At 38.9% G+C, this 25,769-nt stretch overlaps 2 protein-coding genes across 5 annotated transcripts in view; one reads left to right on the top strand and one right to left on the bottom strand.

Moving 5' to 3' along the window:
* LOC125502832 overlaps positions 1–9,046 on the bottom strand; it is a 13,273-nt gene extending 4,227 nt beyond the window's left edge. Inside the window, exons 1-8 of one of the 4 annotated variants that reach the window (XM_048662204.1) lie at positions 8,711–9,046; positions 5,765–6,046; positions 5,286–5,584; positions 2,919–3,116; positions 2,644–2,860; positions 1,470–1,615; positions 1,291–1,410; positions 978–1,208 (exon numbers count right to left, since the gene is read on the bottom strand). In XM_048662204.1, the coding sequence (XP_048518161.1) occupies positions 978–1,208; positions 1,291–1,410; positions 1,470–1,615; positions 2,644–2,860; positions 2,919–3,116; positions 5,286–5,584; positions 5,765–6,038 (1,485 nt within the window). In that variant the 5' untranslated portion in view covers positions 6,039–6,046; positions 8,711–9,046. Of the gene's footprint in view, positions 1–977; positions 1,209–1,290; positions 1,411–1,469; positions 1,616–2,643; positions 2,861–2,918; positions 3,117–4,132; positions 4,443–5,285; positions 5,585–5,764; positions 6,047–6,285; positions 6,472–8,710 lie in introns of those variants that run through there. The other 3 variants (XM_048662202.1, XM_048662203.1, XM_048662205.1) reach the window with 3 other exon arrangements.
* Positions 9,047–11,506: 2,460 nt separating this feature from the next.
* LOC125502834 (E3 ubiquitin-protein ligase MYLIP-like) lies at positions 11,507–25,407 on the top strand. The gene is made up of 6 exons (XM_048662207.1): positions 11,507–11,781; positions 20,737–21,093; positions 21,153–21,357; positions 21,572–21,776; positions 23,290–23,533; positions 24,528–25,407. The coding sequence occupies exons 1-6, from the start codon at positions 11,695–11,697 to the stop codon at positions 24,717–24,719; spliced, it is 1,290 nt and encodes a 429-aa protein (XP_048518164.1). The 5' UTR covers positions 11,507–11,694; the 3' UTR covers positions 24,720–25,407.
* The last annotated feature ends 362 nt before the right edge of the window (positions 25,408–25,769 follow it).

Here is a 25,769-nt window from a genome sequence, read left to right as displayed (position 1 = left end):
AAATGTTCATATCGCTAGTTCATTTTGACTGAAACACAGGAAAGGAAAAATATCAAACAAGTATATTGTTTATCGCTTACATTAGCACTGATCCATCTGGCACATGTGCTTTTGCTAAGTGATCAAAAACCGAAAAAGTAAAGTTTTCAAATGAATCTGATAGCAACAGGTATAAAGAAAGGAACTGCTTTGACGAAATGCGGGGAAAATAACCCAACACGAAATGCAAGCGTGATACAATAAAGACTGAAAAATGTGGCAAATAATCAAATAACATTGCATCAACGTGATTTGCGAGTAGATGATTTCAACAATAATGAATGCATAGTAACTAGGAGTAATGCAAATACAGTAAACACAAAGTAGCATTTGAAGTGTCTTAAACGGGCTTCAGTTCCAAAAGATATTGTAGAACAAACAAAAATGCCATTTTAGAATGAGATGCGAGCGTTTCCTATAACCTCTGTTAAGTAAAACAATCAGTTCCAGCCCACAAACCACGATCAATCGACCCAGACAATGAATTGCTGCTATTGCCTTACCTTGACCATTATTCGTCGAACTTTAGTCATAATTTGTCAAATGAAAATATCAATAATAATAATAATATTAAAAGTTCAACTCCACAGCGTCTCTCAGCACATCTAAAATAAGTCTGATGGTACGATGTTGAACGCAAATTGTTAAAATAAATGCGGCTTTCGCGATGTCTCGTCTCAACACTAACCGAAAACACGCATTAACAATTATCTGTGCAACTGGGAAAAAAGATGCAGGTCAAAGAGCCCGATGATATGTCGAAATTTTGGAACTAAATCCATTTAAACACATACAGTTGCTTAGATTAGTGGTATCGAACAAACCAAACGCCCAAAACATGCGCCAAGAAAATCACGTTTCACCGTGCTGAATTCAGCAAACGGACACACTGAGTGGGATAATTGAACTTTATATCGGGTTGTGCCACCTGAGCCTACCTTTGAACTTTTGCTATCAGCTAGTGCAGCTCGTTTCTTCGTTGTGACGATGGAGGCTTGATTAATGTCATACGGTTTGTACCGAATATCCGAACCGGCAGAATTTGCGGGACTTTTAACAGTGCTGGGTCGGGACGAAGTCGTATTCACATAGTGAACTTCCGTCATGCTCACGTGATTGCTGTTTGTTGTCAGCTGAGAATTTTGAGTCGAAGGATCTGCACCAAAAACCTTAAAAAAAACAACAGGAAACTAGAGAATTTATCCCCCATGTACAATTAACAACTAAATATAATAAAGCTCCGTTATTTACCTGATGCTTTTGCGGAATGCTCTTGTAACATATCGAACACACTTGGACCATCCCTTGAGGAGAAACCGGACTGGCTCCAAGTGGGGCTTTCAGAGTCTGGATAAATGGAAAATATGGTTCCTGGAATTTAAAAAAATATATTAATCAACAAAAGGATCCGGGCTTGCAGCGGGATTTACCTTCTCGTTATTCGGGCAACTATACAACAGTCTGATGCTAGAAGAAGGGTACTCTAAGGTACAAGTGTAACATATGAAGGTGGTTGCATCTAGGGCAGCTCCTTGCCGTTTTCGTAGAGTGTATTTACGCTCTATGTGTGGAACACCTGGGGAAGAAAACATTGTCAGCATCATATTACTTGGAGGAATCCAGTTACAGTGTGAGTTTTCCGGTTTCTGCACTTTGAAGATCTGCAAAGATCATTGCTTACTTCGTGAAAAATCAGCGCTGACACTAAACATTCAAGTTCATTTCGAGAAAAAATAACAAGTAAATGAAGTAAAATAAATAGTCAAGCTATCGACCAACATGTCTCTCGAGAAAGTACACAATGTTGATTAGAGAACGTTAATTACGGCGATCCGTGATAAGGATAAAGAAATCCGGACATATCCAGTTCAGTAGCATTATGTAGTTGTGTCGTCCGCATTGCAATTACGTAAACCAACGCTACATCACTTGGAAAGAGTGGACTTATCTAACGAGCCGAATAACTGGCCAGATAATTAAATTATTGGGGTAAATAAGGGTTTTTAATAAATATGAGAACATGATTTCAAGTTCATGCAGACTTCGTTTAGGGAAGAATGCCATGGACAATTGTTGTTTTGATATTGCATTGTAATTAAACATTTGTTCGAACGGCAAAGGTAAAAAGTTGGAACGCAGCAATGCAGAGCCTTGTGCGTGCCGCTCTCATAGAATCTGTACAAATCAATTAAAATCCTACTTATGCCATTTGTTGGCCAAAAGTAAGCAATATGTAGTGAAGAATGAGTCCACAAGTTGATTGAATTATATCATTGCTAAACATGTGACATTGATGATGACTGATGACCGATTGATTGCGCTCTTTTCTTACTTGATAATGAGACGAAAAATCCAGATTTTGGCAGTTTTCAACGCTCTCCTGATCGAAGTGTTACAATTTTGTTGAATGCATAGGTGCACATCTCGGTGCTTTAGTCCAGAACAATATAGTGTTGAAAAATAACTTTTTCTCGTGTTTTCTGATTCAAAACATTGGGATACAGAAGGCAAGAGGCCAAACAGGGGTTTCACTGCACTGATTTTCTGGCTTACTATAATGCAAAAATGACCCAGCTAAGATCAATTTCAGTTATTTTGACTCACCCTGGCCCTGAAACGTGATCCACTGCTTCAGCAAATGTTGCTGACAATCCACACAGGCCTGGACTCGGCCCAAAGAGTCAATGGGTCGACTTCTGCTCGGCCTTGGATGCTCGATCAGACTGGGAAAAAATGGCTGCATAGCAGAGTCGGCTACTTGTTTGGAGGCGATAAAATCGAGACTTCCTCGCTTGAATTCATCGCCACAAACGTAACAGACCTGAATAAGATACGGAAGGTTTATTCGCAAATATTGAATTGACCATTTGCTTACTCACCTCCGTTACTGAGTTTTTATCTGGCATGCTAAGATCCAAAATGTCGGTACCAGTTGAGGAGTTTGAGTTCTGGTTGTACAATATGGGTGGGACTGAGACGGATTGCACTGGTGCTGATACAGACTGTTGCGATGAATGAGTGAGATCCAACGCGCCTTCTGGTACCATTTCGTCTCGATCCAATCCGGTCGACGCAACCTGAAAGAAAAACGGTAGTTTTTGAAGGCAATTGAGGCTTTCTCGGGCAAAAATACAAAAACTCTAATAGGAAAGTCTGCGCTATTCGCATGAGATGCATCACTTTTATTGCTCGTTATCAGTCAACAGTCAACAAAACCATTCACCGGCTCTAACTGGATGTTTCCTGCTACACTTTTGACATGCCATTTAGAGAATTTGTTTATTTAATACCGTGTATGGGCTTTTTATCGAGCCCCAAGATTAAAGGTTGTGCCGGACCATTAACTCAGTCGACCGGTCCCAGTTATATTCCATGCTGTTTTGCAACATTCGGTTTATCATTGTTTATAAACAGGGTCTGGATAAGTGATGGCTTATTTATAGTAAAACCCCACATTTTCTTGATTATGCAAACGTTTAAAAAATTTATTCACTAATCGGAAACGTGTTTTTTTCACCATTTTTGTGCTTGTTATCCACTGCGAAGCCAACATTGCCGTAACTTTAAAAAGTAATCGTGTGATTAATCGTTAAGCTTAAATACTCTAATAAAGGCACACATTTGAACTTCCAGCTAATACAATCCGACTCTTTTATTATTTTATCGCAATTGTATAATAAACAACTGCTTACGATTCTGCCCCTCGTCCTAGTGGCTTAATCGATGAATCACTGAATAGTTAACAATTCTAATTCCAAATATTAAATTGAACTTCAAACCACGCGTCTGCTAGAACCGCATCAATCAAAGCAATCAACGAAATGCCTCTCCTGGAGTCATTTTTTCAACACCTCAAATCCACTATTGGTACCCAAGTGTCTATTGCGTACTCACCTTAACACTTGCCGCAACTATTCAGCGAATGGGAATTTCAATTGCAAATTCGACAAGGTGTTTTGCCTGAAATAACTACCGATGTTTTGACTGGTCTCGATATAGTCAATCGAAAACAGCTACCTACACTTTTTTTAGTTTCAATTAGCGGACAAGTGGTTTGAAACCGAGTGTGCAATTAAAACTATCGCTAACTTACGCCGCTTATCGGTAGCATGGTAATCCTGGCTGTTTTCGGTGCCATCACATGAAACCTGTTTTTACTCACACGAAAATCCGCCGATAACTGCACAAACGACACACCCCCAAAATATTGCGAGATCTTCTACACATGACCTACTCTCTCCTACGCGGTTTAGACGACTTCGTTAGCGAAAAGCGCCCGAAAAACCGTTTCAAAACGCACAATTTTATCGTTGCTGAACGTTTCCTTGAGCTCGGCATTTTAACACTGTTTCACCGTGATAGTAGAAAGAGGTGTGACACTTTTAAGGAACTAAAACAAATCGATGCGTTCGCAAATTCAAAAAGCCCCAAGGTAGTAAGATGAAGATGCTGCCTACCCAATTTCACCGGTTTCCCTTGATGATTTGATAGAAAAACACGGCTTTTGCGCGAATATAAGCATTTTTGTATAACTGAATGCAATTCCAAAACAGGTTTTGTGTTAATGGAAAAATCCACTAGATCCACAGCCTTGAACGTTATTGCTTGATTTCTTTTCAATCCATCTAAGTATTACATGACGCAATTGAATTTTTCCAAAGTACCTATCGTGAGTTAAAAGGAAAGGACCAACTTTAGGGATTTTCCTGCCCATCTTGGCAACATGACAATGCGTACCTGATCGCAGTACCGTACGACTGAGTGACGTCAGCAAGTCCACCAAGAGTGCGTATTCCCAATAAAAGATAGAGAAATCGCGTTTCCTTTTAGCTATCGCCTAACGCTTCCCTTTTGCTTGACACGTCGTTGAAAACTAGTCTCGATCGTGTCAGGCGGTCGCTTACGCTACTCGGTTAAGATAAATGAAAGTGCGTCTCAGTAACTTCAATCGCGCAACGATATTACAATGAACGAGTAACTGAACTCACCTAAAGCTAACCGATGAAAGCAACTCTGCTAGCTTTTTTATTTCCAACCGTTCTGACTAAGTGACTTGTTTAGGGTTCTATTTATACGCCACTTTTCATATTTTTAGACTTCAACCGTCAGAACATGCTGTTTTTCGAAAATCGATGTAAAACATTATCGCACATTTGAACGGTCGCCGGTACTTACATTTCACGCTTTCTTCGACAAAACGGAGGCATTTTGAGCGCGAGCATAAACTTATATAGAAACAGGCTTACCGGAGCTGAAACTGGTCTAGGAGACACTCGGATCCTAGTGGAGTCTTCGCGGCCGACAGTCTTGGAGGTTTGGGAGGCAACCGGAACAATGCCCCCTTCCGTATTCAATCCGAGCATTTGAGCCGCGTACTCTCCCTGCATGTTCATATCCGCGCCTGTATAAGGGCCATTATCCACCCGTTTCAGCCAATAGAGCCGCTCCGAATGAGGCTTGGCTGTCTGTTCATATTGGTCCCATTGTTGCATGAGCAGTTGATAGCACAGGCTACAAGCCGCGTAGATGGACGGGTCCGATTTACCTGGAAAAAAAAGCCTTATAAGATGTTTGCCCGAACCATCAGCATTTTACCATACAGAGTTAAAGAGCATGTTAGAATAATGTCCCTGCATGACAAAAATTACCTAAACCGCATCGCTTCAGAGGGTTGAATTTGATTTTTTTCTCTAGTAGTACACATTAAGATGGTCTTCCAACTTACCCCAGAATTTTGGATAGCCTTTAGGAGGCTCGTGACTATCCAAAAATGGAAAGTACGGATCGCGAGTCGATCGGTCCGATCTAGGTTTGGAGCTCAGAGGGTACGACCTGGGGTGGCCCCTGTTGCCACAAACAAAGCAGATCTCCAAAGGCGGAGGCTCCGCCGATTTCACTCCACTAGGTGCGGCCGTTTCCACATTTTGAATGGTCATCGGTGACTCTCTTTGCTTCGTTTGTGTCGTTAATTGATGAGGAGGTTTCTCCATAGTCTGCATTTTACAGTCTGGAACAAATAAGAAAAAAATTGCATATAATACTTCAGATCATAAGAAGTTACTAGTGCCCTCCCAGGCAAAAAATTTAGTGCAATTGTGCTGACGTTCTCTGCCTTTTTGCTTTCGCTCCGTTTGTAATTAATAAATTGCTGCATTCCCGATATACAAATTGATCGGATCGTTACGAAAAAAATAGCTTCATGAAAAACCCTAAAGAGCCTTAAAATCGAAACACCTTAATACCTACATAAATACCGCAATATTTGCATTCTGAAACTTTAAATACTCGCATTAGTACCGTCCAACATTGTAAACCTAGACCTCCAAGGAACAATGAACAACGTCAACAAAACAACAGTCTGAGCAAATCCCTTAATGTTCCGAGTCTCGGAAATTTCCCATTATATGTAAGTACACAAAAAGATTAAAATCGATTTAAGCCCACCGCATGATCTCTCAAAGTTCAAGATTGAAATGTGAATAAAGAAAGTGCTGGCTTTCGAAAGGCACCTCCGGAGGCCGCCTGAAAGACAGAATGAAAGCGAAATTTTCCAACCAGATATCGGTATTATGTACAAATCAATTTGTTTGTATTAAAATGGCAACTGATAACCTTTAAGGCCGGAGACCTCGATCTTTACCACTTGCCACTGGCCCATAAATAATATTTCCATAAATTTGTAAACAAAAATGCTCCTGTATAAAAATAGTACTATCTAAATTTACAATTTCCAACCTACTAAATTATCGTTCAACATCCAACAGTGTTGCTTTCAATCAACATTTAAGTGTGAACCAATTGCAACTTTAACAGGTGATGCCATCAAAAATTACTTGCGGATATCGCTAATGCCCCGAAGAATCCACACATAAACTTTACAGCTGCCTGCTGGTTTTTACGAAACAGTTTTCAGTATTAAAACACACTTTTTACATTAAAAGCAATTTGAAAGCTCGAAATTTTGCATTTATCAATGCTATCGATCTAACTGCTGCTTTCCGAATTTTCAACCAGCTTAACCTGTGCTCTTTGCCAACAACACAACATCCTTAATCCAAACTATAAGTCTCATAAACACGGGGAAACTTTGAAAATATAGCAACAGTCACCTTAGGTAGGTAAGTGCTGCGTTCCAAATATTCAATTTGAACGATCCTCAATTTTTTAGTACAAATTGATGCGCCTACAACCTTGAAGAAGATCAATCAAATGAATTAATCAAACGCGTTTGGTCAGTAGAGGTACTTAAATCAGTGAAATATCTAACTAAAAATAGCACTGATAGCGAACAAAGTTGCCTATCTCCAATCTAATTGATATTAAGATTCTCATTTAATACGAATGTGTTTGAACTTTTCCTTACCAAAATAGTTAGACGCGTCATGTTGAACAGAGCAACTAAGTACATATAACATTATTATAAGTTGATTTAAGGCGGCCTAGTACAAACAAAACTCTAGATATTAATAGGACGAATGTTGACCTTTGCTTGGTTGTATTGGTCGGAAATGATTACACCAGGTAGGTAAATTATCAAGAGTCTTATCAATAATTTATCCCAGCAAAAGAAAGTTGCCTTATTGCCACCAAATGGAGATAAACAACTGGTCTCGGCTGTTAGGGCGCGGGGAAATACCTAAGAGAACAGACTCATGGGAATTAATTGATTAAGGAGAAGAAACCATCGGTGGAGACTCCTTTCTAGTAACATTTTTTACTAGAATATGTTTTTTTTTCGCTGACCGAAACCCTTACATACTGGGTGATACATACTGTCCCCTTCTTCCCATTGGTTTCCACATCTAGTTTACTCCACCAAGAACGTAAACTTCAGGCATTACTTTTGAGTTTTGAAGAGCATATTGAAAAATCTAACCACAAATACGCTGTTATGTTGACATGTCCCAGTAACCCCTTAAAAGGATATATGCCAATGTTGAAGCAACCGGAGAAAACCCTTAAAGAAGTGGACGAGAATTTAAAAAAAATGTTCACGCTGGATGAAAAATGAAGTAAACACGTTAATTAAGTGGGAATTTGCAACCATATTAAAAATAACCTGCTGATAAAATAGGTAAGAGCAATTCGTCAACAAGTGGTAGTCAAGTGTAATCAAATACCTATCACCAACTGGGAATGGTCTTATTAGGGTCAACTGTTTCGAAGTAACAATTGTGTAAAGGGCTTCTTCAATCACCTTCTAATGGTGTTTCCTCTTTTCGCATAGTACCTACAAGTCGAAAATCGTTCCTGACCCAGTTGCCTACTAGTAGCAGTGCTTAAGACAACTCCAGGGCTGATAACCAGCCTTTTTTGTTAAGTTAATTGACGCCACTAAACTGTAGGGTTCTGTATGGTTTTGCTAAAGGAACAGGATACGATCGTCGTCTAGATGTAAAAGGCGAACAGCTGTTTTCAGGATTCAACGCCGGCAATGCGGGTACACTAAATTAGGACCGAAAAACTGGCTAATTAAACGAAAAGGTGGCAAGGTTAATGATGGCCTGATTGCGAAACGTCCCCATTTAGACTACCCGACTTGGTTAACAGCGAAATTTTCAGTTTTTATTTCGAAATAACCAGAGTGCGCCATAGACGACACGCAGTTGGGAAAGGATTCGTGATAAGGCGTGTTAAAACAACAAATTCCATGGATAGTTTAGGTACTTACGTTCCTCCGGCTTCCTCCCTCCTGGTGCCACTCAAACCACCCGCTTCCACTTAGCACTTTTATCAAAATACATACATAACTAGTAAAATCGTACTCCTATGTACAAGACACTAAGAACTAACATTGCACTTTGAGACCTATTAACGAAGCAGAAACCGCCCGAAAATACCACGCGCCCGTTTCGTTTAGACCTGAAATCAGTTCTACGCGTGAAAAACCGAAGAAAATGGAAAATTAAAGGGAAAACATTATTTCTGACCGTCGCTGATCATACTTGGTCATCGCGAACAGCCATCTTTAATTCATTTCCAACAATGCAATGCGCCAGTCCGTAAATACCAACACAACGAACTGAAATCCCAATATCCCCTAAACATTAATAAAACACCTCATTCATGTATAGGCAACTAAATGCGCCATACTGTTTTGCTGGTTGCTGCATTGTGGCGGGGTATTTTCTAGCGATGGGCACTATCGAATAGTGATGGGCATTATCGAATGATTTGGACAATCGAACTATGATGGGCACTATCCAATAATTACAAAATGAATAATTGCAACTATCAAATTCATACGATGAATTTATTTATTGAAGTATAGAAAAGTTACAAATTATAATCTTTTGAAAATCGAATAATCGTAGGAACCGACGATTCGAAAAATTTAGACAATAATATTTTTGAATAATAATATTGCAATGTTTGACTTTTAAATATATACATATTTTCGTTTTATTTAAATTAAACATCAATTATAAATTTAATTTTTGTATTGTTTGTATTTACTGTTTTTCTTGAAATAAAATAGTTAAAACTGCAAATATTTAATACTATGACTGGAGTACTGATTCATAATGAAAATATAGCACGTTTTTAATAAATTAATTTAAAAAAACCAAATTTTTTAAATATTAATTTTGAATGTCTGAAAAAAAACAGAAATTTATTTTTTTTTAATTTTAATTCGTTCATTTCAACCAAATTATAGCTATCCTATTATCCCGAAAATTAGAAAACAAATGAATAATACACTGCTATCAAATAATTCGATAGTTCCCATCACTGAATGAAACATCACTATCGAATTATTCGAAAAAATTGCAACCTTCGAATAATTCCATAGTTTAGATTAGACATTGGATTCGATAGTTCCCATCACTAGTATTTTCACTTATTAATGTACAAGATGCTTCCAAATTTAGTTTCGGGATTTTACAGGCGTTTTGAGGTTAAAATAACTAAAATTTTTCGCATTAAAATGCGACTTTTTCAAATACCCGAAAAAAGCACTGTGTGCTATATTGTTCAAATTGTTGTTTATTTGACTATTTTCACGCATTTGTTTTTCAGTGTTTTTGTTATTTCGTTAAATTGTGTATTACTGTTTAAGTATGTACACGTTTGATTTCAAACGGATGTAATAAATGTGTTTTGGAAAACGTTTATATTGTTTCATTTTGTTTCACGAGACGTTTTACGAAACTTAATTTAAAAAAATTGTCAAAAATCGGGGAAAACATTGAGTAAATCTACACTCAAAGAAATGGTAGAGCAAAAATGTATCTATTAAATAACAGCAAAAGCAGTATTCAAACTGATCCTCAATCGAATTGAAGAATTTTTGAAAAAATAGCCAAAAATCGACGAAAACTTCTAAAATCAACACTCAGAGGACTCATACAGCAAAAATTCCTTTATTAAATGATCGCAAAAGCAGCCTTCAAACATCGTCAAAATTGATCCTCAATTGGATTGAAGAACTTTTGAAAAACCAGTTCAAATTCAAAAAATTGTCGCAAATGAAGAAAAACATTGAATAAATTGAGACTCAAAAAAGTCAAAGAGCAAAAATTCCTCTGTTGAATAACCGCAAAAACAGCCTTCAAACTGGGCCTCAATCGGATTGAAAAACTTTTTAAAACCAGTTCAAATTTTAAAAAATGTCACAAATAAAAAAATGAGTAAATCGACACTCAAAAGACTCAAAGAGCACTGTATTCATCATTGCACAGTTAGCAAACAAGAAATAACCCCAAAAATTACCCCAAAAATTTGGGCAATCCGCAATAAATCGTACGATTGATCGATCGCAGGACTACGCTTACGTTGATGCTTGGTGACCCTAAATAATTGGCCCAATTTACTGGCCAATAAATCGAACATTGGGTAGAGTAATACCGACATAGGGGTTTTTATCCAAATCCCTTATGTTGGGATCGTAATAGAATTTATACATCGACGAAGAAGAATAACATACATACGATAGACAAAAGATGTCTGCTCGAAATGTGACCGTCTGCGACCCGACAAAGGGGAATATTTACCCCGCAACAAGACAAAGGGTTGCAAAATTCGAAAACACTTCCCCTTGAGTCGCCGTTTGGAAAGCGCAACACTCGGTTTATAGGCAAATATAAAACGTGAGAGGCGGGAGTTGCCAGAAGCCATCCAGTCGCTTCTTCTCATGGATGAACCGATTGGGAGTGAGTTGGGACGTAGGTCTTTTGATCCAGAGCCACTGTTGCCACTATAGGCCCAATTTTCTTGGCCCGTACTCCGACATTTTTCTCCGGTCCAGTTGAGTGAGTGAGTGAGTTTGAGGAAAGTTGCTCATTAACCGTCTGGCATGTGCACATTTTTTTAACGCGTGCAGGTTCATCCAAAAGCACTTTTTCTGGTGAATTTCGCCAGAAACTCCTTGGCGCGACAGTTTGTCTGTTGTGGCCTATCGAAGTATTTCCGGTATTACTTGGCAACGCTGGTCGCGCGAAACAAAACACTAGCTCACGATCACTTTGGCTCGCTCGATCAAAACCTCGCGATCCGTCGCATAGTATGGAAGTGTTTTGCGCGCTGAAAATTTCGATTTGTCGCCGATTTTTTCGAAAATCTCCCCAGTTCTAACCGGAATACAGACTTTTTCTGACTTAGACTCGCCTCTTTCACCGCGTTTTCACATCGACATTGACTGAAAAACCCGACAAAATGTGGTGTCTTATCAGCCAAGCCAACTCTGTGGTGCTTGAAGTTAGGGTTGATCTCAAGTCCATTGGACAAGAATGCCTAGAGAAGGTAAGCTAAAAAAAAACAATTAGAGCTTGTGACTGATTTGATTTTGTTTGATGTCAGTCGCCGCATTGTCTTTTGCTGTGTTCTGTTAGTTCACTGTACAGCAGGTTTTGTTAGCACAAGCCTCATTCAGCCAATGATCAAATTAGATTCAAATATAAAAATTGGAGAAAATGTGGCTTTCTCGTGCTGACAGGGGCAGGAGTGGAAGAAATTCTAGAAAAACAATTGCCTGACAGGGGTAGCTACCCTAAACAAAGCCTACTAGTTGTTGCCTGCTCTCATCCAGGCTGAAGAACATTTTCGAAATTTTCAAAAATACCTCCAAACTTGGTATAAGGAATGGGCTGGTGCATGATCCGTCTGAAGCACGTTTCACGCCGGTCCAAAGTCCAATTTCTACAGGTAGTCCAAAGTCCGATGTTCAAGTATTTTGTCGCAATTGTTTAACGGTGATAAAGTTGCTAGATCCACATCCTTGTGGAGAATGTTAAAAATAGCCGGGCGTTAATGTAGAATCAGTTTTACCATGCAGTACTTTTTTGCATTGTTGAAGAACAAAAAGCAAAAAATTATGCATGTGACTGTTCAGATATAATTTCCACATCATATGAATAGATTTGCACAGTAAACCTTTGCTTTACTCATAGAAATGCATTCAAGTGCAGAAACTTGTTTTGATATCAACTATGTAATAAAAATCAACATTTTCATCTGCATATACAGGAGGGCTCTATTTTTCTGGCATGTTCGGCATCAAATAGTAGAAAATTTCACAACAAATTATGTCCGTAAACGCATAATTTTTTCTTTGGTTTTTCCGCTCTAACTCGGCAAAATAGAAGACAACAAGGAATGTAAAAAAATCGATAGACTCGTGGCGCACGACAAAAGAAGTAAGTGGTAAATGGGGACTCTGTATGATTATTTGCCCAACCACTAGGCCGAAATAAACTAAAATTTGCAATGAATGTTACGTTAAGCCTTTCCTTTCCATCCCCATGTCTACCCGGGATGTTCAAGAATGAGCAATAAAGAAAGACGGGGCAACAAGGTGCCAACCGCGCCAATCAACCAAAAATAAACCATTTGGCTGAATGAATCGAAATTCACACTGGGATTTAAGCTTTTAAGGTTCTTTCGATTGTTGAAGCCTGCATCCCCAGGCCTGCTCTGGATGTTCCGAAATAAGCAATTATAAAAGAGGGGACAAAAACGGACAAACAGTGCAAACCTTCGCAAGTTTCCTAAATACATAAAAAATAACCACTAGGCTTAAGGGACCCAAATTTACCCTGCAAGTTAAGTGAAGGTTTGTTTTTCGACTGTTGAAGCCAGCATTCTCATGTCTACCCTGGGTGTTAAGAAATGAGCAATAAATAATGACGGGGTAAAAGCGGGCAAACGACTTAATTATTCGAAACATTACTAAATTCATAAAAAATAACTCATTTGGCTGAACAAGACCAAATTCACACTGTGACTTAAGTGAAGATTCTTCCTTCCCTTGTTGAAGACCGCATCCAAATGCACACCCGGGTTCAGAAATGAGCAATAAAGGAAGACGAGGCAAAAGTGGACCAACGACGCAAGCCTTCGGAAGATCCCTAAATTAATAAAAAATAAACCATTTGGCTGAATGAATGCAAATTCACCCTGGCATTTAAGAGAAGGTTCTTCTTTCGATTGTTGAAGCTTGCATCCCCAGTATAGCATATAAGCAATTTAACCCCAAATAAGCAATTATAAAAGTGGGAACAAAAACGGAGAAACGGTACAAACCTTTGCAAGTTTCCTAAGTGAATAAAAAATAAACCACTAGGCTAAAGTTAACCAAATTCACACTGCAAGTTAAGTGAAGCCTCTGCTGTCGATTATTGAATGCCAAGATCAACCCTGGATGTTGAGGAAATTGCAAGAATGGAAAACATTGCCACATACTTGAGTTCCGCCATTGGCTGTCACAGTTACACGGAATATGTATTCATAGGTAAAGCTCTTAAGATCCTTTATTATCGTTTTTAAATTATGTTTTTGCAAATTTCTCGCAACAGTATATTTGAAAATTGATTAAAACGAATCGTTGATCGATCAGAAAACCGCGTTCTTTTCCGTCAATTTAATCAGCAGAAGAGCGCTGAAGTTGCCAAGTTTCGAGGAAATGAAAATTTTCCATTAAAACATCAAAATTGAAATTGTGCCAACAGTCCGCAAGAAGCTCTATCTAATTTAATATGAGCTTTTGAGAAAATTTTATTTTAATAGCCGTTTTTGGCGCGCCCCCATTTGGTTAGTTGGAAAGATTGCAGTTTGAAGATAACAAAGCAGCCGGTCTCGGCATTAAATACTTGATTTTTGCGGCTTAACGATCATCATTACAGTACAAAGTAAACGAAGGAAAATTAGTGCAAAACAGTAGAAAAAATCGAGATCTGGACACAGAATTAATGTCGGTATAATTCGGCGTTATCTTTAAGCGGCAGCATTAGTAGTCCTGGATGAACTCCCGCTTTACAGTTGTAACCCCAAAATATTAAGCCGGCAGTAAATAATGGCTGAATACAAAATATCCACGAGATTATGCGCCATTAAGGACGTTTGCAGGAAAGTGTAAACGATCATTCTTTCAGGCCAGTTAATTTTTCACTTATCTCATTTCCCTGTTAGCGATGCGGGAATATGTCGGGAGAAAACCGCAAGATGTTCCAACAATTTAATTTACTGAGCTCAAAAATTACTGAAACGCCACTATAAATTTAGGAATTGTCCTGGAAATGGGCCATTATTCTGTCCAAATCGGCTGCTTAGGGGTATTACGCTAATAGCTTCTGATATGCAGAGAATATAATATTGCAAGCTGTTTACCGATAATTGTTAAACTAATATTGTAAATAATTCCAGCCCAGCTTGTTATCAGGCTTTCACTCTCCCATCGACCTATTTTTCCTGCAAATGTCGCGATAAAATGCCGGATTTACTCAAATAATAATGAGCTGTTGATGTTTTTCTGTCGATAATGTTGCAGTTTTATGCGGGAATTCGAAAACAATTTGGATATGGACAATGCATGATATTAATTATCAAACATCTGGCTCATAAGGGGTTTATACCCAAAGCAATTTCCAGATTTCAGCTGAGCATTTCCCCACTTAAAACCCGAACTGAAACCCAAAAATACACGATCATGCAGCAGCATCGTGCAAATCCACAAGTGTGCACGACTGATTACCTCGGACGTGTAGGCAGAAAAGCGTAGCTCAAATCCAAAAAAGTGTGTCCAACTGACGAGTTAATCACGTCTTTTTTTCGCTTGCTGTGTCTATTTTTAATACGTTTTAACCATTGAGAGACTTGTTAGTTGTGGTGCATCGGAATGGGAATACGAAGGCAACGTGCGAGTTGTTTGCGCTTTGAGCCGACGAACTCGGCACTTAAACAACCAGGAAGTTGTGTTTTCTTTTCATTACATTCTCTATAGCAGCTAAATTATTGCGGAGCGAACGGATTTAGGTCGGTTAAGAACAGAACAACCGGCAAAGTGCCCAAGTTTTGGCCTCTTAACCATCTCAAACTCTCGAAATATGAAAAACCTGCTTCTAACCGTTTCCGAACGCATTTGGCTGTTAAACATGTCAGAGGCCTGTGAAAATTCAAAAATACATCCTCTAACTGTTTCTGTATTCTCGGTGCAAAGAACAGTTTTTCAGGCATCTTTAACGGTTTCTTAAGCACATCGCTTTACCTGTACGTTCGAAGAATGATCGTTTACGGACGGGACTTTGTATATCGAGTCGTTTTTCTTGGGCGTTCGCCGAACCTATTTCAATTTAAACTCGCTAATGAGACTTCGCATTTATCCCTTATTTATCTTCGGAGATTTTTCGTATCCCTGGGAACATTTTGACTAATTTCACCCCATTTCCAGCAGTTTTTTATGGCTGGAGACTGATGGGGAGTCTTTCGGCAGGTTCGACCAGAAAAAGGTCCTTGGATGATTAACTTTTGGACATAATCAACGAGTCTTGAAATGAGGGTTTTTAGGGCACAAAAAATAATTTTTCGATCAGCAACTCGAAAATGCTGTTGCTCATTTAAATAAAATGCAAATAAAAATTTAATTCAATATATGACACACTTTCTTGTTGCTTAGCTTAATGGCGCACTGTCGAAGTAAACGAAACGAAATTAAAACGAATCAAAGTGAAAAGGTAATTTTGAACTTCTTTTGGCTTTTCGAGCTCTCGAAAGCGCTGCGACTCAATCAATCAGTTTGAAAGAAGAGCCATTAAAGAAATCGAGCATGGACGGCTGTTATCCAGCTTAAATTAGTCCGAATATTCACCTAAAGAATCAACTACAGAATTTAAAAAAGCTCTTTGTTGGAGATCGAGTGACTGAAAGGGATGAAAGAGGAATTAAGTTTTACTTTGATGCTTGGAAACGTCGACTACATTGTTTTCAAGGGGTTTTTCTTGGCCTTTAATTTACATTTTAGGGCTTTGTTATTGACCTACGTTCACTATTCGGGGCTTTTGCGTGTGGAAATATATGAAAACCACATGATATTGGATCTGATGTGGTCGTCAGAAAAAAGTTCTGAGCTGATTTCCATGTATTTCGCCACCCGAAAGCTCAGAACTTTCCGGACCGATTTTCAATATTTTTCACTTTTCAAATCTGATTATTCAATTCGAACTGGTGTAATCCATTAATTTCGACTAAACGAAATTGTAATCCATATTCGCTGTATCGCATTCTATCAAATCGCGACATGTTTATTAAATTGATGTGCATACAATCCAAATATTTATATACAAACTCCCCGGTTAATTTAGTTGGGGAATAATTCTTTATATGGCGGCTTGTTTGTTTAATGAGTCGGGATTTAACCGGCCGTTTTGCAGTATTTATTTGCATTTTACCACCAAAGTAAGCAGTTTGTTTGGAGTTTCGGTACACGTTTTGATTTATTGAAGCTGTTTTCATCAGTTAAATTCAAATATGGGAAAAGGCCTATTTTTATGAAAAATGCCACAATAAACAGTTAACATTTTAGAGCCTGAGAAGTTTAATTTGCAATAATTAATACTTTTGATACCTACTTACTTGCACATTTTGGAGTATGTGAACATTCAGCAGAGCTCAAAATACCCACTTTTCCAGCCAATTTTCGCAATTTTCATTTTTAATCCGTCGAAGCCACATCGGCGTTGTAAATACAGACCAGAATGTATGCAGAAACGCGCTTTAAAATGTCAAAGCTGTTTACACACAGTGCCGCGATAAATTTGCCACAAGGTTAGCGTTGTTATTTGTATTGGCCAAACCACTTTTGCAATAAGAGATGAAAATCAGAGTGCCAGGAATAAACTGGCGGGGGCGGGATTTCCAAAGAAATGTCCTTAAGAAAACAAGGAAATTATATGTGGCTAGTTTTACACAGTCTTGGATTCCTTTTACAATTTTTCGACTCGTCAATTGTTGATCAGCGATCGTTAAACTGCGCAATATTGCCGAGAAAGCGACTGAACTTGACTAGGTAGGTAGACTATCCTCAGGCTTTTTTTATGCAAATATCACTTGGGTGTTGATTATTGATATTTATTCATTTATGTTGAGTGAAGCTTTAGATTATGTAACATCTGGATTTTGTCCATCATTTCTAAACGCGAAACCATCAATTACTTCAACCGTTTACCGTTACCTATAATTAGGGGATTTTTACGATTGACCTACATATGAAACAGTATGATATTCCTATAAATAGTCCCCTTAATGTACCTTGATGGATTACACAGATATGAAACCATTTCGGCATGAAAGTACTTAAATATTTATAGACCTGCGTTTAAAGTTGGCAGGGCGAGCTCCACCCAACCTTCTATAATGAAAATCGATTAATTGAATAAATCCTGTTGTTAATTTCCTAATGCACAAAAAAGGTTATTTAGGTACAGGTTGGAACGGTATTGCAGTCGATTAGCAAGCTTGTGGAAATTTTATTGCCTTCTTCAGGGTTTAGCGCGTGCTACTTCTCTTTGTTCTGGGAAGAACACACGTTACACCCTGAAAAAGATAATATATTTTCCTGCCCCCAAATCTCCTTCAAGTACATATTGCAATATTAAGAGAGCCCGAAAACAGAACAACGAAAGTGAAACTTCGCCAAAATAGAAAAAATGATAAATTACATTTACAAACTCCCCCACACAAGATTGACGTAATGAGAAAAATGGTAAAAATACCGTTCATTTCAATCACTAAATAGCAACTTCCCATTGGACTTAATTTGAGCGTGGGTGAAAAATATGAAAATTAATGCCCCGTTTCAACTAACAAATGACTATAATTCACTGAACGAGCTTTGGGTGGAATTTCTAACGGGTTTTTTCGGGTTTTGAGCAAAAGCGATTTTTTAACGCAATCTGATCTGCTGAAATAATCGCGATTTCCAATGGACTTTGACCGGCACATTGCATGCTTCGAAGAGAACGGCCAGTAATTATTGGTAGGAACGGTGGCAATTTACTCGGAAATCCAACGGTGGACTCTCCGTAGGCGCATTGGGGCAAAGTCCACACATCCAACTTAGTCACAATTTAGTCGACGAGCTTCGAAATCGAGATGCAAACATTGGTGGACGGTATCAGAGGCTTTTGTTAAGTCTTCCATCTGTTGTTCATTGCCTGTGTGAATTTTCCATAATATTTGTTGCCGGATTGCTCAACGTGAAACACATTGTTTCCCACTATGCAATTTCGTTTCGTCGCAAACCTGACTTTCTGTTGCCACTTGGAAACGGCCGGAAAACCGTGAAGCAACCGGGTACAAAGTCGACAATCGCGAACTAGATAGCTGACAAATAACATCGATTAAGGCTGGAAACAATGCCTAAAACCGAAAATATTTATGTATCCCAATTAAATTGCGCCATCGACAATTAATCCACCTAAAGCGCTTTAATGTCGGGCCCGGTTAAAGTTCAGAATCAGCAAGGTAGTCGACCAATTGCAAAACGAAGATGGGTTTGGATATGGTTAATTAAGAAAACGTGTTCTCGTTCAATTTTAAAAAACAAAGTTTCCACTTGACCATGAGAACTGGTCAATAACTGCCCAAATTTTAATCCCCTTGATTCCTGAGCATGCAAAACCAAACGAACTACAATTCATAGTTGTATTCATAGTAAATAGTTAATTGCGCGAAATCGTATAGGTAAACAATGGCAAGTTGACAAACACATGCTGGTTGTTGGGAATGCACTTTGAAGCATGCTGCAGCCGCAAGTCATTTGATATTCCGAAAATAGTTTAGGGAAAAAACGAGTTTCAAGAAGGCGATTGAAAAGCTGGCGGCTGCACCAAGATTCCCGATCAAAGTCCATTCGGAGGAGAGCCCGAGAACGTGATACGCTGGAGGCCAATTACGCGACCATGTAACAATGTTCCAATTATTTGATTGTTCTGGCCGAGAGAGTTTTAACAAGTACGTTTTTTTAAAAATCGCGTTATTCTGATTGATTTCAGTGCTTTGGCTCTGAAAGAACGTTCGAAAATGGAAGATTTCAAAACTGTTGAAAATAGTCGCTTTGCCCATTTTGATGAAGCGGGCGAAAACTTTTATTATTATTTCATAAAATTGTTTAAACTTTGTCTCGTTTGAAACTGAGAAATTTAAGCCGTGAAGGTGGCAAGTTGGAACGTGGCACGCATAAGCCATGGTGCATTTATCATCGGTTTATATGTGTGCGAGAGAGACCACCGATGTAAGCTACGTTCTAGAATGGAAGCATCAGTTTTATATAATAAAAATCGAGTGATTTTTGGGAATTTGGTAGAAGTAGTGTGGGGGGACAAAACCAATTTTTTGAAAATTAAAAAAAAATTCAAATAAAATACTTTTTTGGGTTTCGTTATTAAATTGCCTCAGTTGTACAGTACTGGTCGTTAACTGTAGTGATAAAATGTGTTATTCTCGTGCTGGTAACCAGCAGGCAAATTGTAAAGAAAACAGAAGAAAAAAGGAGGAACTCAGAGAAGATCTAAGCGATGGTGGTGAACATTTGAGCAAAAAGAACCGTTGTTCGCCCTCACAATACGGCTTTGGAGTTGGAGACCCGAAAAGAATACACAGACAAATAGTAAATGTATCGATAAATTGAAGCAAAAACCTGGAGGAAAAAATTGAAGGAAGGCGTATAGGCTAATAGCATCAAATTTCCGTCTAGCTCGGTGGAGAAGTAATAGTAGTATTGCGTCACTGCCAAAATGCGTGGAAGAGACTATTGCTTACGGGTTTATCGTAGATGTGTTTTGCGGATGTACTGCAAAAAGTACCTCAAGTAAATACACGCTTTCGAAGCGTGTGCCTCCGTGACGGCCGGATCGTACCTGAGTACCCACGACTTGGACTTTGGACCCCGTTTCTCACGAACCGGCGTTTATCTTTTTCAGGCAATCTGGTTTTTAATAACCAGATGGCAAAGAACAACATTGGCGATGGAAATTGCCAGCGATTTTTCGAAAGAATTTTCTTCCTCTTGCTGAGGACTAATCCATTGTCTTTACGCAAATCCGCGGTTCGTTTAATGGCATGCGGAAACAGCTATTTTATGCCTTTATTTCGATTCTTTTTTATTTTCGCAAAGTAAACGTTCTTAACGACTAGGAAACAGAAGTTACTGCTGGTTAAAACTGGCTGAAATTAACGGAATGCACTGGCTGTGGTTTCATTTTTGCAAATCAAGCAATGAGAAACAGACGACAGCAATTTAAATAAAACCATTTTGACAAAATTTGCATACCACGTAAATAGAAATTAATGATACAATCCTATTGATTAGTTCGCAATTAATACATCTCGACCTTTACACCGGCTTAGGACATACAATAAATTGCTCATGATATCATTAATAACTGTTCAAACTTGAAGTTTTTTGCAACTTTGTTGTTGTTCCAGATATGCAACAACCTGGGAATTGCCAACGAATCGGACTATTTCGGGTTGAAGTACGAGAATGCCAAAGGCGAAGAACTATGGCTAAACCTGAGGAATCCCATAGATAGGCAGGTGAATTGCCATGGACATACTTCGCCCTTAAGACTGGCCCTGCGGGTGAAATTCTGGGTTCCACCGCATCTGCTGCTGCAGGAAAACACCCGACATCAGTTTTTCCTTCATGCCAAATCAGACCTTATTGAGAAGCGACTTTTGACTAACGACTGGGACAGTGCGTGCAGAGTTGTAGCTCTGATTGCTCAAGCTGACTCTGAAGACTATGATTCTTTGCATCCTCCTCATAGTCTGTATGAACAGGTAAGAAACCGGCGTTTATTAATTAATTTTTAGGCTGATTGTTCTTGTTTTGTCATCAGGCATCGACCGTTAGCAGCGACTGCCAAACTCCCAAGCCCACCGATCTTCTCCAACGGATTATTGGAGAGCACAAGAAGCTGAAGGGTATGAAAAGATCCACTGCCGAGTATTGGCTGCTGAAGGAAATATCCGACTTTGAGTCCTTCGGGGAGGAACTTTTCACGAAAACCACCGCCAATATATACCTAGGCGTCGGACCTCATGGTAGGTACACACAACGATAACATACCCGTCATTCTCTTGCTAATTACAGTGAGCACATTTTAAATGTATTCATGTAAACAGTTTGGTGTTAATAACCGGTGATTTGAATTTTACATTGATAAACCAAATACTAAGCCGACAAGTAAATATTTGAACGTGGATTTCAGTTAAAAATAAACCCGATTGACACGTTTTTCCATTTGCTTCCTTGCAGGAATAACGATTTATGATAAATCCAGCCTGGAAAAAGAGCTCATTTCCTTTACAAACATCGTAAGCGCTTCGTCCCATCGGAGAACCTTCAAGCTGGAGTATTTTTCATGCGAGAATAAGGAAGCGCTCTTGGAAGTCAAACTAGACTCCAGCCACAATGCCAGCAGTCTCTATCGGGCCATTACGGAAAAACATGCATTTTATAGGTAAGATAAGTTTTTATTATTAATTAAATTATTAAATGATAGACATGCTTTCCTGGTAGAGTAGAATAACACGTTTTTCTCTAGTACCGACAACCAAGATAAGAAGGGCTGGTTTGGGGATATCGGAAACCAGACATGCTAAAAAAGTTGGACAATTAAAAGATTACCTAATAAAATGGAGCTTATTTGGAAAAAAACTGAAAATTCCTGTATTATAATAACTTTAATTGTTAGCCTTGCCCAACTTTCTTCCATTTAATCAACTTCGCATAAATTACGGCTTTCCAAATCTCCATACTGGCCTTTCTTATCTTGGACACCGTGTATATCGTACCGTGAGTCTATAATGATCTAGGAGGAAGGTAACATTGCGAAATCAATATCTATAAATACTATTCGGTTACATGTAGTTTACGTAAATGAAGACAATCGATCGGGGCTTATTCATGCTGATTGAAATAAAGTGAAACGATTAAGGAAATCTCCGCCCGACCGGTAGTTGGGTACATCTAACGCTGCCCCTTTAATGAGTCAAATTAGAGGCAAGCATAAGCGTATTATCGTTTATGAGCCTATTTCGCTTAAGATCTAATATACTGGGTTAGGGTGGTTTAAAATAGGTGAATCGATATGTGGGAGCTTTAGCCGTTAAAAACTTGCACCTACCATTGAGTGGCTCATTTCTCCATCCACACTGGGAGGAAACCTCCAAAACATCCTCCAAACGGTTAAAGTCCTAAAGTAACACACTTCAATGTCAAACATTGGCAACAATGACTGCGACTTGGCGCATGCCGATATGGCCACTTAGCTTGGCTTGGCAGGTAAACGTCAGAAAGTTCCCAAATTGGAAAGTCGCCGTTTTTCGTCTAAAATCGCACTACCGATGGGTAAAATACCGCACAAAGATGGGCGCCGCGTTTTTATTGAAGAAAATCAACAATTTTCCGCACAAAAATCGGAATTTCGGGGCATTTTTGGAATTTCCACCTGCCCAAATTGCGCACCCTGTTTACTAATCACCATTTCCACGTCGACTACGTCGACGAAATGGCACGAGAGTGAACGAACGTTTCGGCGGTGATAACGGGTAACCATGGCAATTAGAACATTGTTGCCTAAAGCCATTATTGAATATATACAGGGTGTTATATGAAAAAATATGGTATGTAAATTTTCATAAAAGTTGCTATCGTCTCAACTGGTTTCCCCTGTATAATAATGAACTGGATTGTTGCGATGCGACAAAATGCGATTTTCCGGTGAATTTCCACGAGCGCACAACCAATGCTGCCAAAATACAAAATCATATTTTCTATGAATAGCCCTATCACTCTGTTGATGCATGGATTACATTTGGATTTATATTTAAATAGAGTTTAACGCTTAAATCCTTTCTACCAAATGTGCACGTGGCCGGATCCACATCAAACACGGCGCTAAGCGCACTTTTCAAATGCGGCTTGAATGTTTTTTGTTAAAGAATTCTATTAAAAAAATTGCTTTTTTTCAGTTGCGAAACAGTTCGAAGTGCTGTAACAGCCCAGTTCATCAGAGACTTGAAAGGCACCATAGTTTCGATTTTCAACGAAGATTCCACGCTGGGAAAGAAATATGTGTTCGACATTAGACGGACTTGTCGGGAAGTGTATGACAACGCACGTCGCGCCATTTACCAGGAAAGTCAAGCCAGATTAGCCCTGGAAGCCGAAAATCCTCGCTTATGCGGTTATGGCTGTGATGGAGAACATTGCAAAGTGAGTAGTTTTGAGCTAAATTGAAATGTTTCGACGTTTCGGTTATATTATCTCCAACTGCCTTCAAAGGGAATGAGTCCTTTCGGCAGCGAATCATTTGTGGAAGTCCGACTAAATAATTTGCTACCGGAGGGTCTTGAGTAGGCCTGGGTAACACTGTGTTGCGCTTTTGAGTTGTTGCCGCTCTCTGAGTTAATGAGTTATAAGTCATGGCTGGTGGCGGAGTTTTAACATCTAACAAAAAGCCATCAACATATTGCTTTTGCGCATACGATTGCTTGAAACTATTTGGTCTAAAACGGGAAGATGCGGGAATTTTGAAGAAACTTAAATTAATTTCAGAGCGATGAAGGTGACGAGTTTTCCAAATATTGATTGCTTATGCTTTGTCTGGTCGTTTTTTGAGAAAACCTAAATTTTGTCGAAAGGAAAACAAGATAACTTTGTTTCGATTTTGTCCCAAATTCAAAAGTAAAACGGGTATTCGAAAAAGACGATAAAGAAGACCAAACTGTAAAGACGACGATTTTTCTTGTAAAATCCATCTTTTAACTTTTTGCATAAACGACTCGCAGTTTGCCACTATTTTACAGTAAAACGTTAGGAAAAACGCGTTGTTCTGTTCAGAGAGAGCGTTTTGTTTAGAAATATTGACCTAAAAGTGAACAAACCGGAATTTGAGTAAACCAAATTATTCACAGCGACAAAAGGAACGAGTTTCCCCAATAATTGCCCTAACAAGTGAAAAAGTCATCAGCATTTTTTCAGCAACGGAACTGAGTTACTGCGCAGTTGCGTTGGGTTGGCGCACGAAGCCATTTGCGTGGCACTGCGCCAACTCCGAAAAATTGAGTTACTCAGGTCTAGTCTGGAGCTTCCACAGATTTTTTAGTTTCATCCGCTTTGAAGGCGGTTGCAACTACTACAAGCGAAACGCTGATTTACACAAAAAACTATAAAACGATTAATTTCAATATTCGTTTAATTGTTTCAGGACTCCGAAAAGCTGAACAGAATTATCGAAGCATTGACCTGTAAAATTTGCATGGACAATCGGTTGGATTCGGTGTTTATGCCATGCGCGCATGTTGTGGCTTGCTCGACGTGCGCGGCTCGAATCGAACGTTGTCCACTCTGTAGGAGTGAAATTACCGAGTCGCGCAAGCTCTACATGCCGTCCTGGTAGTTTCATCGAGGAGTTTTCGATAAGTTTCCGCATGGTTTTGATCTCGACTCTACCTAATCTAGTATTTTAGTGAGCATTGACTTCGGTTCGTTCGATGTAAATTGACGATCTGAAGGAAATACGGGAATTTGCGTAGTCGCAACTTTGGTCTCACATTGAGATTTTTGTTATTTTTACTGTGTAAAACTTTCAACTGTACTGATTCTGGCTCCTTCGTTCTTTCCCAGTTTTCTTTGGGTTTGCCAGACTTTTCAGTTTTTAAGCGAATGGGGCCAAAAACTGTTTTGACAATATAGATACTTAAATAACTGCTCTTCAAGCACATTATTTAGTCAGTAATCGATGCAAGCAAATAGGCATATATGTGCAAAGTGTGTTTACTAGAGTAGAACATATAACATAAATGTTCAATAGGTTACTTCTACTAGACCATAAAATAGCATATTTTGTACTATTCTAAGCTACTCTTGAATGTGGGGTGTGCATTTCGAATATCGAAAGTACGCCCCCAACCCCCATCTGTGTTAGTAGGTTAAATTTATTTTGTGATACCCCAATGCATTCATAGTGTTAGTTTACGTTACGTATGTAACTTTGATTATTATAGACTTTTTTACCGACGCTTCGTGCCGACCGAGTCGGCATTCATTTTGTTCGAAACGTTTTACCAATAAAATACTTAATAAAACTGGGTTTTTGATTTCACGCGTTTGCATCTGACCATGAAAAATACACTCACAGGTCAGTGAGAAAAACAGTTCATTATCAAGCAGATAAACTAAGGTCGACGCCTTTCTATCAGCGGCAGAAGCTCTAAAAAACCTGAGCAAAATATGCCGATATTGCAAAACTAACAAACACGTGAACAACAGTAAACAAATGATGAACTACTGACCTGAAATGATGAAATTGACGGGACCTTTTGATTGGAAATTCGCCAAAAACTGGACGCTAGCCGGTGGAGGTTTAGGAAGGGAAAGGACGGACAACGGGAAAGCTCTGAAAAAAAATTGATTTGAGCAGAAAAAGGACAAGCCAACAGGACTGATG

Source organism: Dendroctonus ponderosae, unplaced genomic scaffold (assembly GCF_020466585.1).
Source record: "Dendroctonus ponderosae isolate FM_Combo_2020 unplaced genomic scaffold, Dpon_F_20191213v2 Dpon_F_20191213_10, whole genome shotgun sequence".
In the NCBI taxonomy this organism is placed as follows: Eukaryota; Metazoa; Arthropoda; class Insecta; order Coleoptera; family Curculionidae; genus Dendroctonus; species Dendroctonus ponderosae.
The sequence above is the reverse complement of the archived record's forward strand: the minus strand, read 5'-3'. Positions and strand labels throughout refer to the sequence as shown.

Bases quoted from the DNA above. Each gene is read 5' to 3' on its own strand.
- LOC125502834 (XM_048662207.1), top strand. From the start codon at position 11,695: ATGTGGTGTCTTATCAGCCAAGCCAACTCTGTGGTGCTTGAAGTTAGG. The intron at 21,777-23,289 runs GTAAGATAAGTT...GCTTTTTTTCAG, and splicing joins GAAAAACATGCATTTTATAG to TTGCGAAACAGTTCGAAGTG. The intron at 23,534-24,527 runs GTGAGTAGTTTT...TAATTGTTTCAG, and splicing joins GTGATGGAGAACATTGCAAA to GACTCCGAAAAGCTGAACAG.